The sequence below is a fragment of the Gymnodraco acuticeps genome, unplaced genomic scaffold (assembly GCF_902827175.1).
Source record: "Gymnodraco acuticeps unplaced genomic scaffold, fGymAcu1.1, whole genome shotgun sequence".
Taxonomy (NCBI): Eukaryota; Metazoa; Chordata; class Actinopteri; order Perciformes; family Bathydraconidae; genus Gymnodraco; species Gymnodraco acuticeps.
In genome coordinates this window covers 31,118-55,468 of record NW_022990924.1, presented here as the reverse complement: position 1 = coordinate 55,468, position 24,351 = coordinate 31,118, and the positions used below count along the sequence as shown (strand labels likewise).

At 43.3% G+C, this 24,351-nt stretch overlaps 2 protein-coding genes across 8 annotated transcripts; one reads left to right on the top strand and one right to left on the bottom strand.

Annotated features, from left to right (window-relative positions):
• Positions 1-728: 728 nt before the first annotated feature.
• Positions 729-8,533, top strand: LOC117558095. Of its 6 annotated transcripts, XM_034234080.1 has the most exons (7): positions 729-814; positions 1,121-1,205; positions 1,951-2,098; positions 2,324-2,517; positions 3,290-3,428; positions 4,715-4,830; positions 7,289-7,448. In XM_034234080.1, exons 3-7 carry the CDS (start codon positions 2,032-2,034, stop codon positions 7,298-7,300), a joined length of 528 nt encoding a protein of 175 aa, XP_034089971.1. In that variant the 5' UTR covers positions 729-814; positions 1,121-1,205; positions 1,951-2,031; the 3' UTR covers positions 7,301-7,448. The 6 variants fall into 6 exon arrangements, with proteins under 6 accessions (XP_034089971.1, XP_034089969.1, XP_034089966.1 ...); XM_034234078.1 differs by lacking the exons at positions 729-814; positions 1,121-1,205; positions 1,951-2,098; positions 2,324-2,517 and adding exons at positions 7,491-7,578; positions 7,663-8,533 and having other exon boundaries at positions 3,282-3,428; positions 7,289-7,382; XM_034234075.1 differs by lacking the exons at positions 729-814; positions 1,121-1,205; positions 1,951-2,098; positions 2,324-2,517; positions 3,290-3,428 and adding exons at positions 7,491-7,578; positions 7,663-8,533 and having other exon boundaries at positions 4,656-4,830; positions 7,289-7,382.
• A 271-nt stretch (positions 8,534-8,804) lies between these two features.
• LOC117558094 (putative nuclease HARBI1) lies at positions 8,805-10,468 on the bottom strand. Of its 2 annotated transcripts, none has more exons than XM_034234074.1 (2): positions 10,204-10,468; positions 8,805-9,869 (listed from the first exon to the last, which is right to left on the bottom strand). In XM_034234074.1, the coding sequence occupies exons 1-2, from the start codon at positions 10,339-10,341 to the stop codon at positions 8,814-8,816; spliced, it is 1,194 nt and encodes a 397-aa protein (XP_034089965.1). In that variant the 5' UTR covers positions 10,342-10,468; the 3' UTR covers positions 8,805-8,813. The 2 variants fall into 2 exon arrangements, 1 of the variants encoding a protein (XP_034089965.1); XR_004570799.1 differs by having other exon boundaries at positions 8,860-8,995; positions 10,204-10,342.
• Between the last annotated feature and the right edge of the window lie 13,883 nt (positions 10,469-24,351).

The following is a 24,351-nucleotide window of genomic DNA, read 5'->3' as shown; positions in this document are numbered from 1 at the left end:
ATAATGCCGAGGGACATAACTCTCAGAATAACGTTATTCGCACATTTTTACAACTTGAGGAACGAATGTTTTTAATAAGGGCTATACAAGTCTTCATACTGGGTTGTTTATTTAGTTTAAAAAAAATTATCCAACGAGTTACAGACCACTCTTTCCCCATGTAAGTCAATGGGAAAAAGTGTTTCCGGGCCCAGCAACCAAACGGAAGTGTAGTACCGCCGTTTGGCCACTGCGAATATTCTCATCAGACTCCGGCGCACTTCCTGGGGGCGAGCTAGACCATATTGGCTCTGTGCACAAGATGGCGTCTATCAACTTCCGGCGGCTGGGTGTGCGGTTGTAAACTTCCGGTCTACAGTAGAGCGGTAGAGGGAAGAGCGATAGATAGCGTATAGATATTATATAGGCCCATTCCCAAACCGCCCCCTACACCCTACCCCTACACTCTTAAAAATGCTGGGTTATTTCTTTAAACACATTGCTGGGTTGATTTGGCTGGGTCATAATTATGGGTTATTTGGGTACTTTAAACACACTGCTGGGTTGTTCATGCTGGGTCAAAGGGGTTATTAGGGCTTCAATTGCAGTTGAACACCTGCCTGGGTTATTTTTAACCCAGCGGTTGGTTTATTCATTTTCCCGCTTCTGATCATTCTGGAACCATCTTCGCGTTGATACGTCGCAACTCTCTTTCCCAGGATACAGCTCTGGTGCGCGCTTTCACACACACACACACACACACACACACACACACACACACACACACACACACACACACGGACCAAGAGCCAGAGAAAGAAGCTCATTGATTAAGGTAAGTTTAGGTTACTAGAGTTATTTATTAATTAAATGAATCCTTAAAGTTAGCAACTATTGAAGTTATTTTTAGGAGTGAGTGACCGAAGTCACCGAACTACATATTTAGTTCCCTGCCACATGTTACCATATGTTAGCTTAGCTTAGTTTAGCTTAGCATAGCATAGCATTTTTTTCTATCTAACATAGATTTGGCAGACCCCTTGTAGTAACTGTACATTTGTTATTTGGTACCTTACAATACATGTTAAGACACTGCACAGTTTTGTGAAATTCTAATGTACTTAATCTGATTTTATTCTAGTTTTGTGAGGGTTTCCCCATGGACACGTTTGTCACAGAGACGTTGACTGCATGGCAGCTTGAGCACTTGATTGAGACATTTAAAGGTAAGTTCATTTTTATTGAGACAATGTTGAGATGTTACTATTACATATTTAGTTATATATTAAAAAGAGGAAGGCTATATCCAGTTTTTGAAATTATAGTCTTCAAGTGATGCTGTATACAACAGAATTAGCATATTGTACCGTGAGGCAGAGTCCTGCATCGGGTCGGGTACCCACGGGTACCCGAGAAAAACGGGCGGGTGTGGGTCGTTTTTTTATTCCTAAAGAAATGCGGGTCGGGTAGCGTCTGCGTCCTACCCTACCGGGCGCGTTTAGAAGCGGAGCGTCTTGCGTGCTGGCTCGCAGTTTTTGTTGATTTGGGCATATTTCCTGCACAGACTACTTTGTAAAGACCAAGTTAATAATAATTGTAATATCCCAGTTATAAACGAGATGAATCAAAGATGTGTTGCTGTATTTTAGTAGCAAAAAACAGCGTAAATTAATTATGATGATGAATGCATTTTTTTACCACTCAAATACAGCAACACATCTTGATTCATGTCGTTTATAACTGGGATATTACAATTATTATTAACTTTGTCTGTACAAAGTAGCCTGTGCAGGAAATATGCCCAAATCAACAAAACTGCGAGCCAGCAGACAAGACGCTCTGCTTCTAAACGCGCCCGGTAGTGCAGTCACACACACATTTTTGGATTGCTCCTTAAAATCCCATGTAACCATCTTCATGGTTACATGAGGCCAGGCCAATTTAAGCTGAATCAAATTTTCTCTTTTACAGGGAGCTTGGTACACACCTGGCCGAAATCACAAACCTTCTACAGGTTTCCTGGAGGAGCGCTTGAGGAACGTCAGGAAGCGCATGAGAATGCTGAAAAGACCACGCCACCAAGAACAACAGGAGGAACAGACCGTCCCCAGTACACCAGGTAATACTAATAACCAATGTTAATTATCCCCGCCAGGCTAGAATGGACAAATGCAAGGTATTATATTTTCGGTCCCATGACTCTTCTGTCCATCCATCTTCTAAAAGCTAGTCTCAGGCACCGCTGGACCGATTGGCAACTTTTCACACAGTCAGGGGCCAGAACCCCAAATGGTTGAAATCAGCTATAATGAATCTGAGGACCTCTGTACTTATCATTCAACAGAATCTGATGTGCCTCCTGAAAAACTTCTAGAAATGGTTGAATGGATGAAGGTCAATAGGTATCCAGTGTCCCAAGTTGAGGACTACATGAGTCAAACAGCTCTACATAGAGGCAAGTGGATTCGCAGCAATGGATCTAAAAGCCTCCCGGAAATCTTGACTGAGTTCCCTAGGCTTGTAGACAATCCTGGCATGGTAAGAAATTATTTTGCTATTGCGGTTCTGTCTATTTGAATGATACTCTATTTGTGTTAGGATTTGAGGTAAGGCAGCACCCAAATGCAGATTGAGGAAAAGCGGGTTTCAAAGTGTAACAAAAGGCGAGCTTTAATTACAAAAAGCTGTTGACAATGAAAAAACAAAACCATGAATCCATAAACAGGTTGCACAAGGTATACATCCAGACAAAAACCGATAATGACAAAACATGGAGGGTGACATGAAAGACAATGAACCCACAAGGAGCACAGGGGAAGACGAGACTAAATACAGAGAGGGGTAAGACAGGACAAGACACAGCTGGGCAGGGGAGGCAGAAACACAAGGCCAACAGGTGAACACAATCAGACAATCAGACACAGGTGAGGAGGGAGGAGAAAACACAGGGGCACAAGTTGAACACAATCGGGTTATCAGGCAGGAGGGAACACAGAGACAGGAAGCAACAGACAAGACGGGGGGTGAGCACTTTTCAAAATAAAACAGGAAACCAAAGACGGATCTAGACATGACAAAACACAACACAGACAGATCGTGACAATTTGACTGATACTCTGCAATGCACTACAATTTTATGTTTAACCACTTAGACCCTACAGTATATACTCTGTAATAATTTAATAATTGACCTGTTGAAGTGACACTGGCTGTCAAATTGTCCCTAACCCTTTTCCTAACAGGTACTACAAACCCATATCCTTCTTTAAACACTGTTCTGTTGTTTTTCATGTTTTCCAAAATGTATCAGATATCACAAGACTTCCAGCTGCTTCATCCAGAGGCAGTGGGAAAACTGTTTCAGAACTGGGCTACTATGAGTGACCGAATCCTCAAATATGCCCAGCGAGAGGGAAAACTGCCATTGGTGTTTGATGACATGACACCAGGTAAGCTATTTCTTACTATTTATTACATGGCTTAGTTGAATACTCAATTCTGATTGGTCAATTCAGAACACGTGACACGTTGTTAATCCAGTACAGACAGACCGCTGTCAAAGATTTATTGACCGTTGTTAAGGACGCTCACATCTGCAGAAAGAAGTTAGGTCGATAAAGTTGGGCAGAAAAGCAAACTGCATGCAGTTTGCTTTTCGAACTGACAAGACAAGAGTGACAAGAAAACAGCGAAGAAGTAACGGGGCAGAAACCCTCCTTTTTACGCAGCGGTCCAGACATAGACATCAAACGGCGACACATATTCAGTTGCCAGTTCCTTTGGCATTAGGGCAGGGGTCTCTAGATACTTTCCAAGGTTTGACATCATGAAGTGTGCTACTTTTAAAGCAAGCAACGATGTTTTCAAATCTGTAATCAAAAAGCTCCTCAAAAACGCGATCGAAGCAGTTCCTGCCGTTGCTACGTTAGTTCAAACAATAACAAAGGACTATTTTTCTTAGCGGATGCATGTGACTTTAAATACATAATAGCGGACTATTTATTAAATCAATAAAAACATTTTCTAAATCTATAAAATCATTTAAATTAATATTGGGAGTCATTTCGATGCTTTGTTGAGAATGTGGCCATGTAATAAGCGGGATAATGTGCAGCGACTTGGTCAGATCTAGATCCCTCCACTTCGGGCTCCTGATCAGCCTGTCGGATGTTCTTTTCCCTATATTGACCGCGTCGCTGCACATTATCCCTTACGTAACACACACACACACAGGTTCTTTGAAAATAGCAGATCTACAAGCTTGCATTGCGTCCCAATGAGACTCGTTGTGAGCTTACATCTGCATTTTTAAAAATATTTTAACAATCATCTTGTATGGGGTCCCGTGAACAACATGTTTTCGGATGGGAGTCTGTGGACAAATACATAAATACATTAACAAGTTTGTGAACCACTTCATTAGATACCTTGTTGTCTTTCTTTGATTCCTGCTCCCCCCTTCCTTTTCTTTCTCTTTCTGGAAACAATCAAAGCGATGGAGCTTGCACAAAAACAAATTTCACCCACTGTTTTACACCTGTAAACCTGTGATGTGACAATACAGATTCAGATTCTGATAAGATGCCACAACACTTCCTGTGATTATAATTATAATTCACGCTTTGTTTTTACCATTCAACACCAGGGCAGAAAAGTCAATATTGCTTCAGAAATATCAATCTTTATATACTATTTAAATGTTGATTTTAATATGTTTTATTCTTATATTGCGTAGGCCGAGCTTTGAAAGTCCTGCCGACTCTGCTTCCTCCATCGGTCTACAAGAGTGGAGGAAAAGTCCACAGACCGACCATAGAGGAGTCCTGCAAGTCCTTCATCAATATCCAACCAGTAAGTTTTACTTTTGTTTTTCTACTTCAATAATGGTGGGTGTTTCTGTGTTTAATTACTAGAATTTTCATACTTCCATAAAAAAGATAATAAAAACAACATGCTTAACTTAAATGGCTGGTTATATACACACACACACACACACACACACACACACACACACACACACACACACACACACACACACACAGTTATACTGTAGTACTCTCGTTTGATAAATTCAATTACGTGATTAATTTGAAGTGCTGAATAACATTATTTATGATTTGCCATCAGTCAAGCATTTTGCATTCCTTAAATGGCATGTCATATTGAGCGAGAGTTTTTTTTTTTCGACCTCTTTTTGTATCTCATTACCAGTGAGTACAATCTCACAAGCAACATCTTGTAGCTGTTTTTCTTCTCCTAATCGAAACTTCTGGGTAATTCTCTGCAAGTTCATCAACTCTTTTGTGTACATGACACATCATCATTTTCTCCAAGTATTATTTTTACACGATTTAATTTGAAAGTTGCAAATTCCTTTCCTCTCACTTTTTCTTTGTTGTGCTTGAAATGTTAAGCATGGCAAGAGAATGCCAACTCTTCTGTTTCTCAACACCTGTTTGCTGCTGCTGACCAAATGCTTTTCAGACACACTCGCACGCACGTAATTTTCTTTTTCTTACTTTACCTGATTTGATTTACATATAATTTACTTCATATATTTATTTACCTTTTTATGTTTGTGTCTGTATTATGTTTTTTTTTTTTTTACAAATGTTGTCTCTCTGTTTTTTTCCAATAAATGCATTTTTGAAAGATAATACAGTCTGTTTGGAGATAATTCATTACACTATTATTATATTCTATTTAGCCCAACAATATATTTAATTTCAATCACTTCAGTCAAATAAACAACCCAATGTATGGTTTATATTTAACCCAGCAATATAGTTAATTTCAACCACTAGCTTGGGTCAAATAAACAACCCATCACTTGGGTTAAAATTATCAAACCCAGCACTTGGGTTAAAACAACCCAGCGCGTGTTCTGTCCCATAGTGACCCAGCAGCTGGGTTACGGTTGGGTTATTTTTTAACCCAGCAGTTTTAAGAGTGTACACCCTACCCCTACACCCTACCCCTCCGTTTGCGCGTTCACGCGAAGGGTCCGCCATATTGAGGGCTGGTCCAAAGCAATCAGGGCGGAGGCATAGTGGGTTATAAAAGCCTCCGACAGCGAGTTTGCATGGATGCAGGCTTGATAATCTCACTCCACAGGTGTGCAACCGTTTTTCGGGCATGGAGGAAACAACGTCATACAAATGTGAGTTCCATGTGGTTATTTTTTTAAACGATAAATAATACGTTGCCTTAACTAAAACATGCCTTTGTGAACATGTATTTATAAATCTACACGTGTTAATTTGATTTGCCAAGATTACATTAGATTTTTATTTTGAAGATGTACAAATCTAAATCGGAATCAAACTAACAACACATGTGTCAATTCATGTATCCATTCACTTACGAAATCGGTTTAAACTTAAGTCCATCCATCATCCATCTTCTCCCGCTTATCCGTGGTCGGGTCGCGGGGGTAGCAGTTCCAGCAGAGAGCCCCAAACTTTCTTTTCCCTGGCGACATCAACCAGCTCTGACTGGGGGATCCCAAGGCGCTCCCAGGCCAGCGAAGAGATATAATCCCTCCACCTGGTCCTAGGTCTACCCCTTGGTCTCTTCCCAGCTGGACGTGCCTGGAACACCTCCCTAGGGAGGCGCCCAGGTGGCATCCTAACTAGGTGCCCGAACCACCTCAACTGGCTCCTTTCGACGCGAAGGAGGAGCGGCTCAACTCCGAGTCCCTCTGATGACCGAACTTCTCACCTTATCCCTAAGGGAGACACCAGCCACCCTGCGGAGAAAACCCATCTCGGCCGCTTGTATCCGCGATCTCGTTCTTTCGGTCATGACCCATCCTTCATGACCATAGGTGAGGGTAGGAACGAAAATGACCCGGTAGACAGAGAGCTTTGCCTTCTGGCTCAGCTCCCTTTTCGTCACAACGGTGCGGTAAAGCGACTGCAGTACCGCTCCCGCTGCTCCGATTCTCCGGCCCATCTCACGCTCCATTGTTCCCTCACTCGAGAACAAGACCCCGAGATACTTGAACTCCTTCACTTGGGGTAAGGACTCATTCCCTACTTGAAGTGGGACAGTCCATCGGTTTCCTGCTGAGAACCATGGCCTCAGATTTGGAGGTGCTGATCCTCATCCCAGCCGCTTCACACTCGGTTGCGAACCGATCCAGTGAGTGCTGAAGGTCGAAGACCGATGAAGCCATTAGAACCACATCATCTGCAAAAAGCAGTGGTGCAATCCTTAGTCCACCGAACTGCAGACCCCCTCCCCCATGACTACGCCTCGAAATCCGATCCATGTATATTACAAACTTAAGTGTGATTTGTAATTTCAGGGACTGTGGTAAAAACCAAGGCACTTATTGCTTTAAGAATGGAAAAGGATGACCTGTTCTGCAAAAAACGCAATGCTGCCAAAGAAGCATGGGAGTGAGTTATGCACTCAATTCATATTTTGTGCAATGAAAGTAATGAATGTGCACTGTGGGTCATTGCCTTAACACCAATATATATTGTTTAAATATTCTATGATAACAGGTCAATCATTAAGGAACTGGACCTTGGGCAAAATGTGTCTCACAAACAGGCCGCCAAGAAATGGGAGAACCTAAAAAAGAAATACAAGGTAAATGGTGTATTGTTATTGTAAAACATGTTTGTTTTTGAAAAAGCTGAACAAAGATTTCTAACATGCATTTGTTTGCAATAGGAACTTAAAAGGCCAAGGACTGGAACAGGGACTGATCAGGGGGAAGAAACCCCTGCAACATGGCCCTTCTTCATGGCCATGGATGAGGCCATAGGTGCAAGGCCTTCAATTAGTCCTCCTGTCCTTGTTGCCTCAGCCTTGGCAAACCCCACAATCCTCTTTGATCCGGAGGCTGCTTCCTGCTCCTCTTCCTTCCCCCCCCCAAATGTGGCTGATGATCCAGACCCCTCACCATCACTGTCTGAGGCTGGAACCACCCAGCAGCCCCCCCCCAAAAAAAGAAAAGGTGCTATGGGAGTGCTGGAGTGCCTAGAACGCGAGGCAGAAAAAGAGGACGAACGCCACAGAGAAATAATGCAGCACTCAGATACATTTCTAACCCTGTTCGAAAAAATGGTCGACAAAATGTGATTTATTTTTTCCCCCCCACCATTGGCCATTTCTATGTTTGATTATTGATGTTACTTAAAAGACTTGTTTTTGTTCGCTTGTATTATTTATTTGGAAGACAATAAACCTAATTTAACGTACTGTCCTTCATGTCTTCAATATTGTATGGGATATAGTAAATACAGGTAGACGGGTGATGAAGGTGACATTGCGTTTGCTTGATTGTTAGATGGCTACATTGTTCTGTGTGGGTTTCATAATGTAGAAGGAAAAGTTTTGCACAAAGTAATGTTGTGCACGGAACTAAAGTGTTTTTTCCAAAGTCTGAAGATTAACCCTGAATATCAGCATTTTAAATAAAGATATGTCTGTGCGCTTCATAGGTATAAGGCATTAAAATATACATGACATTTACGGTCTTAATTGCTCATGTCAAACCATTTGCAGAGTTTCACTCAAAAACAAAAGTGATTGTATTAGAAGACCTGTGTTCATTTTCTGAACCTTTGCTCTGTGCTCGTGATTGAATGATCCAAGAGGGAAGGACATTTGTCTCCAATTTGGGATTATACAGAAAGACAATTCAGGAAAACCAAGTTTGAAATCAACGGTGCACAGGTTTATTTTATTTCACCTCTTTTCTCTAAAGTGAGAAGTGGAGCTCACTAAAACAAACAAAATTAAATCAGGTATGTGTGCACATCATTTAAAAAACACAAGTTAACAGACAACCACGTTTTTCCAAAAAAAAACAAAGTTCATTAGATGTAATCGTGCTCTCTCAGGTGTGGTGCCATTTGGACAGGAGCAGAGAGTTGTGCAGCAATCCTGTTCCTTAGGTGGTGTCCAGGACTTTCCTGTCCACATGCTGCGGCAGGGGGAGGACTCTGGTCCCCATCTTCAGGGGGGAAGGCTTCAGCATCCTCAAGGACATCGTTCATGTCTATGCACAGATTGTGCAGAAATGCACAACATGCAATGATGTCAGGGGCAAAGCTTGGACTGACCTCCAGCGCTTTGAAAAGGGTGGCCCTCCAGCGAGCCTTCATCCTTCCAAATGCTCTTTCCACCACAGACCGAGCCCTGGCATGATGCCTGTTGAATCTGGCCTGCACCTGGCCGCGAGGGACCTTGTAGGGTGTGAGTAATCCCACTGGTTTTTCCAGGCAGGGATAACCACCGTCCCCAAGGAGGAACCAACCAGCTGGGGGAAACAGTGCCTGGCAGAAGATGGGGCTGTTTCGCAGTACTCTGGCATCATGAACGGAGCCTGGATAGCCGATGAAGACATCCAGGAATCTCCCAGTTGAGTCACAGATGGCCTGCATCTGGATGGAAGGAAACAGCTTGTAATTGATGTACTCCTTGTGGTACTCGTTTCCTGGAGGTTTGATGCGAATATGGCATCCATCAATCGCACCAGCAGCACGGTGAAATGCAGGACTCTTTGCAAGCTGACAGAAGCCATCTGCAATCTCTGGCAGCTCATCTGGGGTTGGCAGGGAAATGAGGGTCTTCAGGTTGGCCTTTATCTTCCCGGTGACGTGTTTGATGATCCTGTGGACCGTCGATTTGGGAATCCCGAATGCTGAACCCACCACAGAGAGTGATAGTCCATGGGCCAAGCTGTAGAGGAGAACAAGCACCTCAATGTCTTGTCCCCATCCGTGGTCCTTTGGGGAGGAAAGCATCTGCACTAAATACACCACACTAGATCGCTTAACTCTAAAGTCCTTCTTTAGACAGGCTTCAGGGTTGGCATACACGGCGAGAATTGGGGCAGTGGCATTGAGCTGCATGTAAAGACCTTTGCCCCCCTGTAAAAGACAAACACAGGACACAGTATTGTTCAATAACTATACTCCAACACACACACACACACACACACACACACACACAGCTCTGTAAACAATTCTGAGACCAAGTCAAATTAACCTTTTTAATTCTATAAACTACTGACAACATTTCTCTGTGTTGGAATTCTACAGACACTATACAGATATACACGTATAGCTTATAAGGAATGAATAAATGAATGTATATCACAATACATCTAAATATCTATTTGTATTACACATACAAAGTTCATAGGCTACTATATAAGAAATAAAGTGAAGATAATTGTTGTATTAGCAATATTGAAATGTTTACCTGCCACTGGCACATCGCTAAAATGCGCCTCAACCTTCTGCGCCTTCTGTTGGATCTTGCCATTGCACCCGCTAACAGGCGACGGATAGCAACGCAGGTCAATGCAGCCGACAGATGGAGATGTGAGTTGGACACCATGACGTCCGTTTCCGTTTCCTGCGGAGAGAGGGGAGGCCGTCCCAAAGCTTGCCGCTGTATTTATACCCTTAACCCTTAATGGAGGGAACTTCATTCAGCTGTGAGTGTGCCTACAGACGGAGTTCACTCCGTCACGGAGGGGGAGGGTCGAGGGAGTGGTTTGGGATTGGGCCATAGGCACTATTTTACACTCGATGTCTCCAAGACCTACCGAAGGTTAAAGATCAAATGCAAAGCTTTTTGTATAATTGCCAGTACAATCGAAATCATATAGCTACAACACTATCTAAGATATTGCAGTATTCAAATCGGAGATAATATGAGTCTGGCAATGCGCAATATTAATTTTGTTCAACCCCCAACACCAAGTCCGACGATTTATTTTCTCCGCCGCTCCTCCGCAAGATGGCGGCGCGTGACGTCAGATGTGCCAAACATATTTCCACCTGGCTTATCAATCACAGCGGCTTCCGCCGATAGTACAACTAGTTTCGTCTATCATGTCTGATTCTGAGTAGACTATAGACTAAAAGCTTTAGGAATCCAAACTATAACATATAATAAGTACCCTGTATCAAGATTGATGCAAAACAAGTGAAATTTGACCTTTTTAGAGAGGTTTAGAAAAATAAAGTCCAGGCGCTCTGAATTAGCCCCGAGCGAAAAATGCTCGCAGCGGCTCACAGCGGCTTCCGCCGATAGTACAACTTAGTTTCGTCTATCATGTCTGATTCTGAGTCGGAGGCCACCCAATATCTGGAGTATGTTGTCGACATCCAACTAGGGGTGCAACAACTAATCGACTTAATCGATTAAAATCGATTACCAAATTAGTTGCCAACTAATTCAGTCGTCGATTCGTTGGTGACGTCATCACGTGTGTTTTACGCGCCGTTAAACTCCAACGTTATTGGTCTTTTTATCGGTACTGGAGACATTTAAAAAATATATGTCATGTATTATTGCTACATACGCATTATATCGCAGTCTTAGTGTCGCCAACTTGTTTCTAATATGCAAAAAGACAAACAAATGCGTCTATGATATATTTTCGATCTTTCCAATCCAGAAGAGAGATCTTTCTCCCCCGTCTGTGTGCGAGGGGGCGGGGCAGTTTACACACACGCGGCTGCTACATGCAGTAACACACTGCGGAGATGGCGGAGAGAACGCGCTCCGAGGTGTGGTTAAATGTTACCCGTCTCGATGTGGAAAATGCTAACACGAGCAATTTGTCTAAACATTTAGCAAAAGTACACCACATTCAGACGGAGGAATGCACCGGGTTCGACTGTCTTTCTAGTAGCTCTGTAGCCCCATCCACGAGTAACGTTTCCACGTCAGGTGTTATGTATGCTAGCAGCAACACACGGAGTTAACTACATTATACAAACATGGGTTAATGATTAGAGGTAACAGAGTTATTTAGTTTGTTAAAGTTTCAGCTATTCTGTTTACAGTTCTGTCATCACATTATTTAATACGATTTGTTAAAACACTGTTGTTTCTTTTGATGTGAAATATTATTTATTTACTTTAAATAAAAAGCAATGTTAGTTTTGTTCAAAATGTGTTTAGTTAATTTAATAATATATGCATTTTTTGAATCAAGTATTCATCTTTATTGTCTTCATTGTTAGTTTCCACATGCCTAAAACAACCTCAAGCTACATCTAAAAGTTGATGGCATTTGAGAAATTGTGCAAGGCATAATAGTCCGAATAGTCGATTAATCGTTTCATTAATCGATAGATTAATCGATTATCAAATTAGTCGTTTGTTGCAGCCCTACATCCAACCATATATATACGAGCCTCTGATGTCGAAGAGGAAATACAAGGAAACGTCACCTGATATCACCGATGAAAGTGCTGATGGCGATGATTCAAGTTCGCCATCTGAGGAAGAGGCCGAGGGTGCTGAGAATTGGTGTAGATGTGGAAACTGCCAGACCATGCATACAAGCCGAGAAAACAAGTGCTGCCACAACTATGGGAAAGTGAAGGAAGAGATGGGAGAAGAAGTCTGCATCACCGACTGTAGGACGTTCGACATGTTCCGTTATGAGTGGAGGAGCGATGAATGAGCTGCAGATAAACTACAATGCTAACAGTGAATTAGCCCCGAGCGAAAAATGCTAACCTATCACTCCTAGCGCCCTTATTACTTATCCTAGCTCCACATCCAACACATTGTTTATGATCGTAAAGACACATAATCTAACGGTGCCCACCTCTATAAGCAATACAACTGCAATTCCGTTATCTGCGTTATCTGCTGTGCTCCGTGCGCTTTGAAATCTAATCAAAAGTTGTTTACCTCAATTCTTTGGCGTTTCTGCATCGCCCGGCTCTTTCGTTCTTTCAGTGGTTTCTTGTGCTGAAATGTGGAGGGGACGGCTCCGGGTTTCAGCCTCCGACGTGCTATTAATGCTTCTCCACCAACAGACTTCATGATAGCAGGATCAACGTCGTATGCATCACACGCGAAGTGGTCAGAACACAACTTGCTCCATTTTGTCGGTTGCCATCCAACACGATTCACTAAAAAAATCCATTTTTTGCGGATGATTTGGTCTTTGGGAAATGCATGTAAAACTCTCCCAGATCCCGCACCGTTCGTACAACAAAAAGCTCAACAATAACCCATGTTAATTCAGTTTTCTTTTCGAAAAACATGTGACCGAGACTGCCGAGTCGGGATATTTGGTCCAGAGACTGTTTGGCCACTATTACGTCACGCGCTCCGCGGAGGCTGCTGGGAATTACATGTCAGAAATTCAGACGGCTTTGGGTCGAGTTTTGGATCAATAAAAAGCTTTTTTTTGGGTGTATTATCTCAATTTAAATAAAATAAAAAAATACAGGCAGTCTTAAAAACAACATTTCTATAAAAATGTAGCATATTTGGAAGCTTTGCATTTGATCTTTAACATCAGTGATGTACATCGGCTGGTACAAGCGGCAGCCTCAGCCCCGAGGAGCTACATATCCAGCTACGTCGACAATTATGAAGGTAAGTGACAAACAAAGCTGTAGTTACTGGCTAACTTTGACAAATTGACAGTCTTGATACAGTGTAGAGCGTTTTAATGATGTAGGCTACTATTACGTTTTTTTGGATAACATGAATGATATCCAATTACCCACAGTTTCAAACAAAGATCTACCTTCAGGGAGAGTGAGCATCAGGGCTAGCTGTTACAGGTCCATGAGAAAGCATGAAAAGCCTCACGATCTCAAAGTAGGGAGGAAAATAAAAAGTGTTCATCGGTTCAAAGCCTCAATCAGGTTCATGTTCTGGGGTTTTGATGTAGCTAGAGTAGGTAACCTGTGATTTGGGATTCAAATAAGCCCAGCTAGCTGACGTGTTGCAACAGATTACATAATGACAATACATTTGCACACATCAACTGGTAGCTAGCTATGTGTGTGTAGCATGAAGGGGCTACAGATTTATTTTCGTTTTGTAACGCTCTCCTGTAAAATGATAAATACATTATCTAAACCCAAACTTAGCTTTCATCAAATATTCTTAATGAGAGGTTGAAAACCGTCTCTGCTTTAATGGAAACCCCAGAAACTGGTTGTGATGGCTGCTGTTCTTTACTGAATGGTTAGTATAATCCATGTAGGGTCCAGTTATTTGTATGGGCCAGTGCTGGTTTTGTACCGTACATCTATGTTAAGCTGTTCAATGTTCTACTATTTATGTAGTTATAATATAAGATAATACATTGAGAGAGTATTCCAGAGAGTATTACAGTATTCCAAACAGCAGAACTTCTGTGTATGTGATGTGACTGACAACCTGAAATGGTTTAGTCTTTTCCCACACCTACTACTTGCCTGATCAGCCTGCTCTCAGCTTTATCATTTGTCTGTGTTGTATTGAAGCAGTTTCCTAAATGTAAAATGACTGACATTTTGTTTTGAGAACTGCTCACCTGTGGAGATTGCAGTGGCAAAGTGTTCCTGTGTAGCTGGAACAGCACTCTGCAACCACAATGTTGCACTGCTGTTCCAGACCGCACACTACTCCACACTCAACCTGGCTGCTGTCCCCCCTGTCCTCAGCTGCACTGAAACAGAGCAGCGATGGTACAAGCCAAGAACCATGGTAAGTACAGTATGTGTTCACAACCAATCCATGGTTTAATGAGTATTTCCTTTGTGCCAAGAGCTGATCTAGTATGTTGCATTAACGACCTTTTCAATTAATTTGACAATTCTTTTGTGTAATTAATAGGGTGTGAAACCAGGCAGAGTGAGTGACATGGTGTTCACTTCCACTAAGCCAAAGCAGTTTACAGTTGCTGACGGTGTAAGGTAATATCTATTGTCCTAAGTACTGACTCACCTTTACTCACCGCTGGGTCACCAGACCCTCCTTCCACCAACACACTTACCTCCTTTTCCCCTCTCTCTCCAAGTGAGGTTCTTACCCTCATTACCTCTGCCCGCCCTACCACCTGTCCTCTGGACCCTATCCCTTCAAACCTCCTTCAGACTATCGCTCCTGATATTCTACCGTTTCTCACCCATTTCATCAACACTTCTCTAACTTCTGGTCACTTTCCAAACAGTCTCAAGGAGGCAAGAGTAAACCCTCTCCTAAAGAAACCCACTCTCAACCCGTCTGATGTTATAAACTACAGGCCTGTCTCTCTCCTCCCGTTCCTGTCTAAATCACTTGAACGCGCTGTCTTTAAACAACTCTCCTGCTATCTCCATCAGAACAACCTTCTGGATCTGCACCAGTCTGGTTTCAAGGCAGGTCACTCCACAGAAACTGCTCTCATTGCTGTCACGGAGGAACTGCACACTGCCAAAACTGCATACCTCTCCTCTGTCATCATCCTATTGGACCTGTCTGCTGCATTCGACACGGTGAATCATCAGATCCTCCTTCGCACTCTCCAAAAACTTGGAGTTTCAGGCTCTGCACTTTCCCTCCTCACCTCATACCTGAAAGACCGTACCTACAGGGTGACTTGGAGAGGGTCTGAGTCCGACCCTTGTCAATTAACTACGGGGGTCCCTCAGGGCTCTGTTCTTGGTCCCCTCCTCTTCTCCCTGTACACAAACTCGCTCGGATCAGTCATTAGCCCGCATGGTTTTTCTTACCACTGCTACGCTGATGACACCCAATTAATTCTGTCCTTTCCCCGCTCAGAGACCCAGGTCGTTGCACGCATCTCTGCTTGTCTAGCTGACATCTCTCAGTGGATGTCTGCTCACCACCTCAAGCTCAACCTTGACAAGACTGAGCTGCTCTTCCTCCCGGGAAAAGATTGTCCCACTCTTGACCTAACAATCAACATCGGCACCTCAGTTGTTTCTCCAACTCAGACTGCAAGGAATCTGGGTGTGACCCTAGATAACAACCTGTCCTTCACTGCAAACATCGCTGCTACAACCCGTTGCTGCAGATACACGCTTTACAACATCAGGAAGATACGTCCCCAGCTGACTCAGAAAGCGACTCAGGTTCTGGTCCAAGCTCTCGTCATCTCACGCCTAGACTACTGCAACTCCCTCCTGGCTGGTCTACCTGCATGTGCCATCCGTCCTCTGCAGCTCATCCAGAATGCAGCGGCTCGTCTGGTCTTCAACCTTCCTAAATTCTCCCACACCACTCCGCTCCTCCGCTCCTCCGCTCCCTTCACTGGCTTCCGGTAACTGCTAGAATCCACTTCAAGACACTGGTACTTGCTTACCATGCTGCGAATGGATCTGGCCCTTCCTACATCCAGGACATGGTTAAACCGTACACCCCAGCGCGTGCACTACGCTCTGCATCAGCCAAACGACTCGTTGTGCCCTCGCTGCGAGGGGGACCCAAGTTCCCATCGGCGAAAACACGTGGGTTTGCTGTCCTGGCTCCAAGATGGTGGAATGAGCTCCCCATTGACATCAGGACGGCAGATAGCTTGCACATCTTCCGGCGCAAACTGAAAACTCATCTCTTTCGACTCCACTTCGAGCGTTAGAACTATTAACGAAGCACTTTTATACTAATAAAGGACTGGCTTACCTAAAGCCAGTTGAGTAGCACTTGAAATGTTTGGCTCTATGAAACCTGATGTACTTATATGATTCTGTTTTCTTCAAGGTTGTGTCTTCCTGGTCGAATGTACTTATTGTAAGTCGCTTTGGATAAAAGCGTCAGCTAAATGCAATGTAATGTAATGTAATAAAGCATATTACTGTAAGTTACTGTAAAGCACTTATATACTAATAAAGGACTGGCTTATCTAAAGGCAGTTGAGTAGCACTTGAAATGTTTTTGCTCTATGAAACCTGATGTACTTATATGATTCTGTTTTCTTCACGTTTGTATTTTGTTGGTCGAACGCACTTATTGTAAGTCGCTTTGGATAAAAGCGTCAGCTAAATACAATGTAATGTAATGTAAAGTAATTGTATGTAGCCTGCTACAACTTTGTGATTGTTGTCTGAGTGTACAATTTTTCTTAAAGTCCTAATTATCATATAAACATGTTCAAAGGAGTACACGTTAAGGCTGTGCGGGGGGAGCTGCCAGACCCAGATGTCCTCAAAGTCAGCGAGGCATACAAGGACTTCTCAGCAGACATCGCACCACGGAAAAAAAAAAAAACGAATGGCTCACTACTCAACTCAACGACTAACACTCTTTCAGAGGAAATGTTGGAAATGCACACATTATATATATTTTTTGCATCTACTTTCTGGATATTGTACATCTGTTCATCTGTTATATAAACTAGCATTACTTAAATATGCAGAGACTAATTGAACTGTTTAAATATGTATTTTCCCCCCGATATAACATCAACCTATGTTTTGTAAAAGTTTATTAAATTAATCTGTAAAATGTTATCATATTGTGGATTTATTAAATTATGTATTTTCCTTTGTTATTTATGTGTGCGTTTGTTTTGAGGATATAATTCATTAGTACCTAAACATAGTATGGTATAACTGCTTTTTGTATTGAAATACACAATTGGTTTGGGAGCAAGAAATCTTTTAATCGTTGTTGCCCAGGCTTGCCGAAATGAATGGAAACGTATCTCCCGATTATAACATTGTGTAACTTGCTGCTGTTAAATACCGTCAAACTATGTGCAATATGTGCTTTATGTGCAATATATACTTTATATACATATGCCATCTTTAATAACTGTAATATATATACCGGGCTGCTAAATCCTAAGAACTGCTTCAGGATTTGATTTGGAGATTTGATTTGTTTTTTATCTGTATTTTTGAAAATTATGTAACTTTTTATCTTTTTTTTAGCATATTGTTTATTATATTATAACTTAGTACTTTTTTAGCATATTATTATATTATAACGTAGTACTTTTTAACGCATGTAAGATATTCAACACTGGGCCCGTCTACACTACAGGCGTCGAAAAAGCTTGAAGCTGGGCTTGGCGATTTTTTGCGAGCAACGCGACCAACAACCAATCACATGAATCTCCCGCCCCCGACATACAAAGCAATAGCAATGTTAAAACGAAGTAAACTGGATATAAAATCCCCAAACAGGCGAAAACCTACCAGTTTCACCCACTGTCTCTGCCACCTCCCTCCATGCCTGGTTCCTCCACTGTCTCTGCCTCCTCCCTCCATGCCTCGTTCCTCCGGTTTGTATCCCGGTAGATGAACAGAGACTGATCATACAGCACCGGGTGATTCACTACCGCTATAATGAATTTTCCCTCCATTTTTTTTAATATGAGGAAATGACCTGCGTAGTCTCTCCCAGCATACACGCGGTTTGATTGGCTAGCTTGTACTGGCAGATTTGCATAAACGGGATTTCATTGGCTGACGCCAGCTTCGAGCAAGCATCGAGCCTCAAAAGTTGAACATTGTTCAACTTTTGACGCCGATAGACGCTCGCGATGCTTGCAACGCCTTGCCATGCTACCCACAATGCAATTCGGCGAAGTTTGAAAATATCCTACGTCACCCCATTCAAATGAATGGGCGAAGCGTTGAAAGCATTTTTTGACGCCTGTAGTGTAGACGGGCCGTAAGCTGTCTGTGGCTCTTTCCTGCTGTAACGCTGCACATGTCCCCTCTGTGGGACTAATAAAGGTATTCTGATTCTGATAACGGGACGAATTTGACCAAAGGGGCACACAGCAATGCCGACTTTCTTACACGCTGGAAAGCCAATCGCTTTTCTTTACCCCGAAATCCGCTCATTCGTGCTCTCGGTGTGACATAAATTGTCAATCTGTCGAAACTCTGTAGTCAAACCGGAAGTTCTCAGCCGCCGGAAGTTGATAGACGCCATCTTGTGCACAGAGCCACTAGAGCAGAGGTGCCCAGTACGTCGACCGCGGGCGACCGGTCGACCGCGCGGGCAATGCTGGTAGATCGCGAGTCATTCATAATAAAAAAAAATCCTGTTCCGTTAAAATAGACAAAACAGGTTTTGATCCCTCCTCCCTTGGCCTCCCTGCCACTTAATTCAGGAGTTTACTTGATTGACAGAAAAAGCGACCTATCGCTTTCCAGTCTGTTAACCCAGAATGCAAAGCGATACAAAATCAGTCAAGTGCCGGGAAAACTCAAATTAAGTTAAAGAGACAAACAACAAAATGAGTGCGGGACCGAGCAAGAAGCTAAAGACAAACCACTTCCACCCAGAATTGGAGGAAGAATATTGTTTTGTGATGTCACATTCAAAGGTTATTTGCCTTATTTGTAAAGCAAGCGTCGCTCTGCCAAAGAAAGGTAACGTGGAGAGGCATTATCGGAGTGTTCACAAGGCATATGACAGCGACTTCCCTCCGAGTAGCGAGTTAAGAAAGAGAAAGGTCATGTATTATTGCTACACAAATATTATCTCGCAATCTTAGTGTCGCCAACTCGTTTCTAACATGCAAAAAGACAAACAAATGTCGGTGTATTTTCGATCTTTCCAATCGAGACGAGATCTCTCTCTCCCGTCTGTGCGCGAGGGGGCGGGGCAGTTTACACACACGCGGCTGCTACAAGCAGCAACACACGGAGGAGATGGCGGAGAGAAGCGCTCCAAGGTGTGGTTAAATGTTACCCGTCTTGAGGTGGACAATGCTCGTTGCCAAGAGAGTTCAGCGTGAGGGCGGTAACACGAGCAATGTGTCTAAACATTTAGCAAAAGTGCACCACATCCAGACGGAGGAATGCACCGGGTTCGACTGTCTTTCTAGCAGCTCTGCAGCTCCATCCACGAGTAACGTTTCCACGTCAGGTGTTATGTATGCTAGCAGCAACACACGCAGTTAACTCAATGATTCAAACATGGGTTAATGATAGAGGTAACAGATGTACTCTTTATTTTGTTAAAGTTTCAGCTATTCTGTTCACAGTTCTGTCATCAGATTATTTAATACGATTTGTTAAAACATTGTTGTTTCTTTTGATGTGAAATATTATTTATTTAATTTAAATAAAAAGCAATGTTAGTTTTGTTCACAATTTGTTAATTTAATAATATATGTATGTTTGAATCAAGTATTCATCTTTATTGTCTTCATTGTTAGTTTCCACATGCCTAAAACAACCTCAAGCTAAATCTAAAAGTTGATGGCTAAATAAGAGCGTTTGAGAAATTGTGCAAGGCATACAGTAATAGTCCGAATAGTCGATTAGTCGTTTCATTAATCGATAGATTAATCGATTATCAAATTAGTCGTTTGTTGCAGCCCTATTGTAGTTATTCCATGTATAAATAAAACGTGTTATTCAGCAACCCTTGCAATTTGGGATTTTATTTTTGGTTGGTAGACCTCGGTGAGCTGGTCATTTCAAAAGTAGCTCACCAGCCCAAAAAGTGTGGGCACCCCTGCACTAGAGGCTACTCAATACTCAAATTTCCCCTCCTCGAGACTTAGACCCGCCCACAGGAGATGCGAGCGGAGGACCGAGGAGAGAGGAGGGGAAGCAGCAGACGTTTAAAGAAATGAGAACTCCTCTCCTCTGAGCGGTCATTTTAAAGAGAAGTCCGTTCATTATTACGTGGCATCAGCTGTCGAGTGTTTTGTCATAGCGCTGTATCTCTGTTAGATCAGCTGAACATTGTTCCCCCACATATTTACTTTGAATTCATTGAGAGTGCGGTATAATGAGACAATAACAGGCTGCGGACACACACACACAAATATATTTATATAAATATATACAATTTAAAGTATGAGAGCACTCTCATAATAACGTAACACAATCAGAGACTGGATATATCCCCCCTCTCTCTGGTCGCTGAAATGGGGAATTGAAATTACGGGCCAAAAGTTGTATTTACAAGGAGGCAGTGGCGGCGGGTCATTAGGGGCAGGTGGGGCACAGCCCCACCTAGTGTCAGAATAAAGTATTACAAATAATGATTACTAAAAAATAAATAAAAAAACATATACAATATATTTTAAGGTCATGTTTAATAATCTGATTCGTCTGTACATTTCTGTTTTAGTCTGTGTTCTTCTAATTAGTGTCTAGAGTGCCGTTTTGAGCTGTTTAGAGCCATGTGGGACAAAACCCGATCCTGCCCCTCCCTCTCACAGTCTAAGTGAACGGTGATTGTAAAAACTACACTGCGCATGCTCAGAGTATTTTTCTATTTAATGTGTGTGGCAAAAAAATAATGACCATAGGGGCATAGTGCTCCCATCCCCACCATACGTCATCTCACATAATTCAGAATTGATTGGCTGTAAGTACCCACGTGTGCAGTGCTGCGAAACGTCACGTGTAGTTTGAAGAGGAGACGAGAGAGCAGCATATAGCTAACATCACCAGCGATTAAAAGAAGTAAAAAACTGAAAGAAAATGAATGAAGTTGACCATTTACTGGAGCACACATTTGAGACACTTAGTCTCGGAGAGAAACTGGAGGTAAAGCGCCTCGGTGCCCACCATCCACCGGATTTCCAAATGGTCCAGACTGCGGGCAAAGTTAAACGTGGGTTTAACGCTGAGTGGTTTGCTAAAAAGAAATGGCTAACGGCGAGCATCCAGAAGAATCCCCTCTTTTGCTTTCCTTGCCTGCTTTTTGGTGAAGATCAAGGTACTTGGTCGAGGACAGGTTACAAGGACTTAAAGCATCTTTCGGAGAGGACAATGAAGCATGAGAGCAGCAACAGTCATTTGGAAAATGCCGTAAAATTGGGATTACTTGGAAGGGTGAATGTTGCAGCTCAGATTGACAGCGCCTACAGACGCGGCATTGATTCTCATAATAGGAAGGTGGAAGAAAACAGGTACGTGCTTGGTCGGATCATCACCTGTATTAAACTGTGTGGGAAATGTGAGACAGCACTGCGGGGCCACAACGAGTCGGCGGACTCTCTGAATCCAGGGATATTCAGGTCAATTTTCGAGACAATGTGTGAGGGGCGATTCCAGGCTTCAACGGCACTACGAAGCTCAGCTTGTTTTCAAAGGGACATCAAGCACCATACAGAATGAACTCTTGGACTGCATGTATGATGTGTACAGGGAGGAAATAGCCAAGCAAGTGGACAACACATCATTTGTTGCCGTTCAGGCCGACGAGACAACCGATGTCTCCTGTAAATCGCAAATGGTGATTGTGCTGCGATACATTATGCCTGACCTCACAGTTACAGAGCGTTTTTTGGAGTTTGTGGAAGTAAAGGACAAAACTGGTGTAGGTCTCTCTAACAGCATCAAGGCTGTTCTGGAACCCCTGAAGCTGAAAGAAAAGCTAATCGCTCAGACCTATGACGGGGCGGCCGTCATGAGCGGTAACGTGCGCGGGGTACAGACGGTGATGAAGGAGACGTACCCAAACGCTCAGTTTGTTCACTGCTACGCCCACCAACTGAACCTGACCCTGCAGCAACTGTGTTCAGCAAGGATGAGCATCCTGAAGGTGTTTTTTGCAGATCTAACTGCTTTTTCCACTTTTTATTACGGTGCTCCAAAACGTGTTGCAGCTCTTGCAGAGGCAACACAGAGACGCATCCCACGGCCACCGGCTGTGAGATGGAACTTTAAAAGCAGAACTGTGAACGCGGTTTGGGAGACCCGAGATGCACTACTTCAGTGTATGAAGCATATACGCGCACAACCAGGATGGGATGCGGTCACCATAAGTGAGGCATACGGCCTGTCAAAGAAACTGCGGGACCGAGCATTTATGCAGCTCCTGGAGTTTTTTTCGTTGCTTATGCCAGAAGTGGATGTTCTATACAACACTCTGCAAAAACGAAGCATCGATGCACCTGGGATCAACAGCGCGCTCTGCCGTTTCAAGGAAAATGTTCAGAAAATGAGGCAGAAAACTGATGCATTGGCCGCCACTGCTCATGATGGAACAGACGAGCCAGGCCGACGAGTCAGCAGCACAGCGCCGGTGATGAAGGAGGCTTGTGACACAGTCATCTCACAGGTGGAACAGAGGTTCTCACACAGTGACCATTTGATCGCTGCAAAGCTTGTTGACAGCTCATTCTTCCCACAGCATGTCCTGTCATTTCCTACACCTGAGCTTGACTGCGCCGTGAAACTGTGGCCTGCGTTGGGAAACAAGGAGAAGTTGAAGTCTGAGCTGACCACGCTCTACCGCCACAGTGAGCTTCACACTGGAAACACTGCCCTGTCTCTGTTGAAATCCATTCACGAGAACAACTTGGAGGAAACGTTTGCTGAGACTGTTATTTTGGTCAAAATAATAGTGACAACTCCGATGACGACATCCGAGTCAGAGAGGAACTTTTCCACCCTCAAAAGGATAAAGACTTTCACTCGCAACACCATGGGACAGCCGCGACTTAACGCATTGGCCATGCTTTCAATTGAAAGCCAGTTGATCCAGCAACTACAGGACTTCATCCCCAAAGTGATAGACACATTCTGTCAGAGGAAGGACCGCCGTGCCGTTTTTCTTTTCAAGTGAGCCTTCAGCTTTGGTAAGTTCATTTATGTCATATATTTTGTTGATCTTCTGTGTTTTGCCTCTGCTGGATCGATTGATATTGTGACCTTGATGATGAGTGTCTGTGTTTTCCTTATATTTACAGTCTATGGTGTTTTAATGCTAAAGCATTACGGTTGTTGTTATTGTTAAGAATTACTTTGTGATGGTGACCTTTACTCCATGTATGAAGGTGCATTACTATGACATCCCCACGCTGTGTACGTAAATGTATGCGCTCACAGTGTTGCTCCTGTGGTCTTCAGTATGTAATTTGACACTCCCCCTCTCTCTCTCCTCCCCCCCTCTCTCTCTCCTCCCTCTCTCTGTCCCCCCCCTCTCTCTCTCTCTCTCTCCCCCGACCTCTTTCTGCCCCCCCAGTTTTGTACACCTAGAAACGCCACTGCAAGTAGGCCTATTAAAAGTAAGCAGAGGACACCAAACCAACAGAGACCCGTTTGTCCGCCGCATTTACGCACTGTACAACACACACCTACACACTGTACCACACACACCTACAGCTCCAAAAGCATAAGCCGTTGTGTATTTTATTATGTGAAGCAATGGTCTTAGAAAAATATCGACTCTTTGTTTGTAGATATCTACTAAACTAAAGCAAATAAAGAGAGTAGGCCTGTTATACTGAGTGATATATATTATACACACTGCTCTGCTTTCTGCATGGACCGTACAGCTGTTCTCTCTGGAAACATCACGACGCGATGAAAGCAGTTTCTAAAATAATATCCAGGGGATGCATGCATAGCTGTCATTGGCTGAGATAAGTCCGGCCGTGCGTCACGCCTCCACCGTTCCCGGAAATGCATCCGTGGAGGAACCATCAGTGTATCCTCGGTTATAGCTCCTCCAGAGAGCCTCCTCGACGCTCGATGCTTGGTCCTCGGTGTGCATTTAGAGAAATGAGACGTCCTTCAAAATGGCGCGCTGAAATTCATTTCCGGGTCACTACCGGAGGACCGAGGAGTCGAAATTTGAGTATTGAGAAGCCTCTAATTGCCACGGGCTGCGGAAGCGAAATGCTTGATGGGAAACGACTCGCTGGTATCTCGAGCTGAGCGCTCATTG